Source organism: Musca domestica, unplaced genomic scaffold, assembly GCF_030504385.1.
Source record: "Musca domestica strain aabys unplaced genomic scaffold, Musca_domestica.polishedcontigs.V.1.1 12, whole genome shotgun sequence".
In the NCBI taxonomy this organism is placed as follows: Eukaryota; Metazoa; Arthropoda; class Insecta; order Diptera; family Muscidae; genus Musca; species Musca domestica.
In genome coordinates, this window is record NW_026712155.1 from 952,885 (window position 1) to 958,884 (window position 6,000).

The following is a 6,000-nucleotide window of genomic DNA, read 5'->3' on the forward strand; positions in this document are numbered from 1 at the left end:
GACGATAGATCACTATGTTTTGCATACAATAAAATCTACGTATGACATGGTATGATGCATTGTACAATTCTTGTTGACAGTTATGCTGAATGCACACATATCTACACACACATGCAAATATATATTTAAATACATAAATATGTTGGTAGCTTCCCAGCGAACCAAATCTCGCACGTCCTCCGACACATTTCCTCTCCACTCCAAATTCTGAGCTACTTGTCTGAGGGATTTTTTTCTTGTTACAGAGTATTTTCTCTTCTGCTTGTGTTGTAATATTTGTTGTAAACAATCAAAAACAAAATAAAGGGTTGCGTTTCTCTCTCTCTCTCTCTCACTTTGAGAGCTTTTTGTGACATTGAAATAGATGCGTAATTGTTGTAGGGGGAGTCGGGAAAATAATGCGTTCGTCAATTAGTGTTTTTTATGAAGCAAGTGAATTTTTACATTTTATTGGTACCAGATTTTTATATTATTATACATATTCGACACTTACTACTGAAGAACATTCGACTGTTATTGCTAATTTATTTTGTCATTACATTATGACACTTGTTAGTATGTACATAAGAACTTCATAGGACCATTCTTTCGAATTCGGCCGAAAATTGTTAGAAAGTTGGCAGAAAAAATTAGAAATGCGCACGATTTTACTTCCGAGTTCTGTCCGACATCTCTAATTTGTCTTCCGAATTGCCCACGGATACACTTGCGAATTAGGTTCGAGTACGGTTGGAATGTCGGCTAAATCTTCAGACTTTCATCTGACCCTTCGGTCTGACCACACGTCAACCACTTCATATATCTTTCGGTCAAAAGTCGGCATCCGAAATCGGAAGTTTCATCCTACTTTTGGTTCGAAGTCGGACCAAACTCGGACAGTTTGGTTTGCTGCATTACGACATGGAACAATAAAAAACACACACTACCACGAATGCAGCATCCAGCTAAACAAATATTTGGCATTGAATACAACAACATGCCCCAAAGGAACAACATGTGGCGGTTGACTTTCAGTTGATGGTAAGAACGTTGTAGGGTAACACATGCTATCATGGGCATATCTATTGGCAGTCACATTTTTCTCATACTCCTTCTCTGTGGCTCCATTGGAGGAGACAACTTCCTTGGAAATTCAACATCCAGTCACTCGGAGGCTGTTATGGCCAAGAGACAAAAACGTTTCTTGGCGTTTGAGAAGGGGTCCTCTTTTACCGTAAGTAAGGAAATACTATTGACTTCAGCATATAAGGACACGTCTTCAGATATTGAAATACGATTGCATGTAGTTACAGGGTAACACCGCCAAATCCATTATATCCGGCACGCCCAGAGGACTCAATGAAATTTTCGAATACACGTTGGTGTATGATCTGCCGACGGGCTTAGATTTATTTAAGCACGAATATGCAGCGGTTAGAACAAGTGTCACTACGACCAGGCCTATCATTCCTTGGGATGCAGCAGAATCTTGGAGTCCTATGCGAAATGGACACAACAATTCGAATAGAAAATATGAGAAATGTCCGAGACGGCAGTGGCTTGAGTTCAGGGATCAGACATGGCAAATGTGTTTGAGAAGAACTAAACGTGTCGTTGCAGTACCTCAGCTAACAACGTCACAGAGAATGTTCTACGACATTATCGAGAAATGGTCCCAGATGTGGGTAACTTCGCGTCAATATTGACAAGCGGTTCTTTAATAATGTTCTACATCTTTGATAGCCACGGATTTTTACCGCGATATTGCTTTATGCGGACCCTATGCGAAGCAAGACACTTCCTACTACCATACGGCTGTTCGTTGATGCACGACATCATCCATGTGTTCATGAGGTATGTATCGATGGATGTATGTTTGTAAATTGCCGATGGTTATAAAATATGAAAGTTCTCCTCTTTTGGATTGGAATGCAAATTTAGACACACAACTCCCTGGGCCCGTCACCATCACACGTTCGGACAAGTTCTCCGGCAGCACCAGACCATAAACGAATGTGCAGCCCTTTACGGACCCCACTGTCGCCTAAGTTTGTTGCAGGTTGTTACTAAATTGGCACATGGCTCAAAAATAGCCGGATTTATGGTGTAGCTATGGGAAAGCGAAACGCGTACGCCTTACACGTTCTTGGGAGTGTTTGTGTTCGTTAAGTAAATAAATTCTAAGACTCTCTTTATGTTGTTTGCTTAACCAAAGGTCTAGTGAAAACGTGAACTATGAGCCGTTCCGACAGTAATTTGACTTGAAGCTCAAGTTTTTTCAGTGTTTTTATTTATTTGCTCCTTCCGTTTTGTATTACCTGTTGCTGCTAGATTTCAATAAATGTTGTCCGCTTGAATCTCATACTACAGTACGTTTTGCACTTTTCGTATCCTTACGCTACACACCTACAACGACCAACCTTCTACATTGAAAACTCTGGCATAGCATTCAGAACTTTAGAAACCGTTTTCATTAGAGTTTCAGAAAATTTGTATGCATTTATGCCATGCTTCTTATGTTATGCCACAGATTGTAGCTCCGAATGACATGGCATTTTATTTGCATACGACTTTACATCCTTAGTTTTGATATGTCGACCATGTTATAGTTCGTATCCTTGTCACAACTTATATTCCACACCATTTTGACTTATGTCCACATGGAGATGGTTGTATATTTTGCGAGGCGGGAAGGACCAAAAAAACCTTTTAGTATATTTCTTACAAGTTCGACTTGGCCAAAATAATTTTTTAAAAATTGTATCTCCATATCCTTTGCATGGCCACCGAAGTCCGTACCGACGGAGCGTTTCCCTGTTAATTGGATGGTAGGGAGGTCAACTGGATGAAGGCTCTCTATGAGACGTCTATACCAAATGTCTGACGTTCGAAACGTTTAAAAATGCATTCATTGACATTTTTACTTTTAGGTGGATTAATGGCGATTAGTGTCTGGTGTGGTGCCATTTTTAAGTCGGACACGATATACAACCAGACGACAAGAAGCCTTATTTCTCGCAAATGAATTGACATTGTAGCTAACATGACGAACAAAAAGCAGGTGTTTTTGTAGAAATTGTTTCATTTACCGAGTGTCTGTTCAAAACAAATGTTTGACAAAATGGAGCTCCATTACTATCATGATAATCGACAGTGAAGAAAGCTCATTTTGTCTGACGGAAACTGACAACGTCGTCATAGTTCCCTACCTCTCCCAACCCTCGAATATTCTATGCAGCAATCACTGGCCATGTGTTCTCCCTCACACTCGATGGCATGCATTCCCAACTCGTGTTTGGTTGACTTTCCAGCAACACCTTTTGCTTAGCTGGCTGCTTGCCCATGCTGATGGTTGGCAAAGTTGTTCACTCATTCAATTATGCATGCATGCCTATATACCATGGTGTGTGTGTGTGTGTAGATATACATGTGTGTTATTGTGAATGAATTTTTGGACATTTTTGAGCAAACAACAAACCATAGCGCTCATAGCTAGTTGTTAATTAAAAGCTTCATTAAAGAGAATTATTTATTGAAATCTTGGACAAAATTATAGAAGTGTTTATCTCTCTCCCCTGTCTCTCCTTCTCTGTCATAAGTGTTTTGCATCGGTCATTTATGGCAGAAACTTTCACACCATTGTCTTTCGGTACACCCTGTATCGGTTTGTTCTGTGGTTGCTTGTTGGTCTTGGCTTGAAAATGTAAAAAGTTTGTTTTTCCATTACTAAAGAATTTCAATTAATTCTGAAAACCCATTTAAGTGATAATTTCTCAGTTAAATAGAAAAACATTCTGATGCCATTAAGGGCTACAGTGAGAGGGAGATAGGGAGAGAGAGAGTGTGTGTGGGGGTTTTTGGTAATTTACGCAAATCACTCGTCAAGTATACGCTCAACAGCAAAGTAAGAGTGAGCTCCGAACGAAATGCAACTGCTAGAACTTGTGGCTCTACTTAGCACGGTCATTACCTGGTGCGAGGCGTTTAGTACAGGCAATGCGACACAAAGCCTGCTTAGTCGACAGCGAAGATATGTAGCGTTTCCTGAAGGTTCGTCCGTTTCGGTAAGCTGTTGTTGGCCTCAGCCATTATTTGTAGATCAGCCCTTAGCTAGTTCCGTTGATAGGCGGCGATTTGTATGACCATAAGCGTTGTGGCAAGGCCCGCTGATTTGCTTACCTCGTCTGTCAACTGGGGTGTAGCCTATGACTTGCCAAGTTATGCTTGGGCACGCCAGCATTCCAATGGATTCTCAAGCCACCCAAAAGCCTTAGTCCAAAGAAGATCACGCCGGGATTTGTACAAGAAGCTGGAGATAATTATTGACAAGTAAGTATGGAAGCGGGAAGTCTTTTCTCTGACACTGTTGACTTTTTCCTTCGGTTTACCTAGCATGGGGTTTCCCGGAACGGAGTGCTTAGCCCGTGCTCTATGCGAGAGTGGACAAATTATGAAGGCCCTTCGCCAGCGCAGAGGGAATATGGTGGTGGAGTTGATCAAAACCATATTTGAGTAAGTGTTGAAAAGTACATTTAAAAAGCATAACAGTGCAGAACAGTTGGTCGTCATCCCAGTTCCTTGGCTATCAACGCACCGACGCCAAGTCGCACGAAAAAAGTTGTTGTTTTCCGGCCACTAAAAACAACAAATAAGAATTTCAATAACGACTTATAGTGGTGTATTTAATCGGTGTTAATAGCCTGTTTTTTACGAAATCATAAAATCATTTGGTTTTTATTAAGAGTTTGAAAGCTTTCGTCTACTTCCGAAAATCTTTGAAATTTCAACTTTTCCATAACCATTGTTTTTGTCCAAATGTTTTGATTTCTTATCTTTAGGAATTGAGCTGCTCGTGACAACCCCAATAAGTTCCCACTTTCCAAAAAATTGTGTGATACGATTGAATCGATTGATGCAAAGCAACAATTGGAATATTTGAAATCTCAATTTCAAGCCTAGTCCAATTAGTTTCTGATGCCAAAAACTGGCTGTTAAACTCATTGCACATTTTGCAAAAGACAAAACATGTGACAATTGGAGATTGGAAATCCGCATGGCAATATTGGAAGTGTGGCTTTTGTCATTCCCTTTGTAATACCTCGTAATATATATTTTAGACCTCACGAAGTGTATATATTCTTGTTCAGCATAAAAGGCAGCATGTTTTCCCATTATGTAAGAAACACCCTTGTATAGAACTGTTAATATAGGTCTGTGATTGATATAGTCCCCATATAACTGTACCCCAAAATATTTGCTATTTTGATAATTTGTGTCATTCTCTTCGCCGAAATGTCTCAAATTTCCAATTTGAAGTTACTAATGGGTACTACATCCTATGGCAGAAAATTTCTCAAACAGTTCTACGCCTTCGTATAGCCCTCATATAACGGTACTTCCCTATATTCGGTATATTGATTATTATAGCGACGTTATCCACCGGAGTTGATTCAAATTTCGTATTTAAAGTTCCTAATGGGTACCACCATCTGTGAAATTTCGGGTCCACGTCTTATTAAAAGTTCGGTCCGGAATTTACAGCTTGTTTTGTTTTTTACAGGTGATATTGAGTTTTTTGTTTTGGTTTTTAGTTTTCCTTCGGCCAACTTGACGCGAGAGGAATCGACGGAACACCATCACTATGCCCGAGTTTATCGCAGAGCAAAGCGATCCCACGTTGACTGCAGCACGGAGTATGCGATGTGTCGATTTTCCCTGCTGGATTTGATTCTGGGGCGCCATTCCATGTCGGTTGAGACGTTGCCAAAGAAGACGATTTTCATGTGAAGACCGTCGATCGATCTATTAATCGAATGTGAAATTTTGCTACCTCGGTTAGACCTATTGCGACAATTGAAATAAAAGACAGACAACGGATTTTTTTTTTTAAAACAAATTATTTTCATTTTACTTTGTTGTTTTTGTTTTATTTTAATAATAACGCGTAACATTTATATAATAATTATTTGTTGGTTTTGTTTTGTTATATCATTTTTCGGTTTGGTTTGTTTTTGTTTTTGT

At 39.7% G+C, this 6,000-nt stretch overlaps 1 protein-coding gene across 3 annotated transcripts; it reads left to right on the plus strand.

Moving 5' to 3' along the window:
* Window positions 1-161: 161 nt before the first annotated feature.
* LOC101901039 (uncharacterized) lies at window positions 162-5,865 on the plus strand. Of its 3 annotated transcripts, none has more exons than XM_020038353.2 (4): window positions 162-1,213; window positions 1,287-1,660; window positions 1,723-1,833; window positions 1,921-2,521. In XM_020038353.2, the coding sequence occupies exons 1-4, from the start codon at window positions 1,052-1,054 to the stop codon at window positions 2,087-2,089; spliced, it is 816 nt and encodes a 271-aa protein (XP_019893912.1). In that variant the 5' UTR covers window positions 162-1,051; the 3' UTR covers window positions 2,090-2,521. The 3 variants fall into 3 exon arrangements, with proteins under 3 accessions (XP_019893912.1, XP_011294365.2, XP_019893913.1); XM_011296063.3 differs by lacking the exon at window positions 1,921-2,521 and adding an exon at window positions 5,571-5,865 and having other exon boundaries at window positions 171-1,213; XM_020038354.2 differs by lacking the exons at window positions 162-1,213; window positions 1,287-1,660; window positions 1,723-1,833; window positions 1,921-2,521 and adding exons at window positions 3,385-4,043; window positions 4,106-4,308; window positions 4,372-4,491; window positions 5,571-5,865.
* Window positions 5,866-6,000: the final 135 nt, after the last annotated feature.

What these genes read in the sequence shown, in the direction of transcription:
- LOC101901039 (XM_011296063.3), top strand. Translation starts at nt 1,052, where the DNA reads ATGGGCATATCTATTGGCAGTCACATTTTTCTCATACTCCTTCTCTGT. An exon ending in AGAAGGGGTCCTCTTTTACC is followed by an intron (nt 1,214 to 1,286) that starts GTAAGTAAGGAA and finishes GATTGCATGTAG; the next exon opens with TTACAGGGTAACACCGCCAA. An exon ending in ATCATCCATGTGTTCATGAG is followed by an intron (nt 1,834 to 5,570) that starts GTATGTATCGAT and finishes TTTGGTTTTTAG; the next exon opens with TTTTCCTTCGGCCAACTTGA.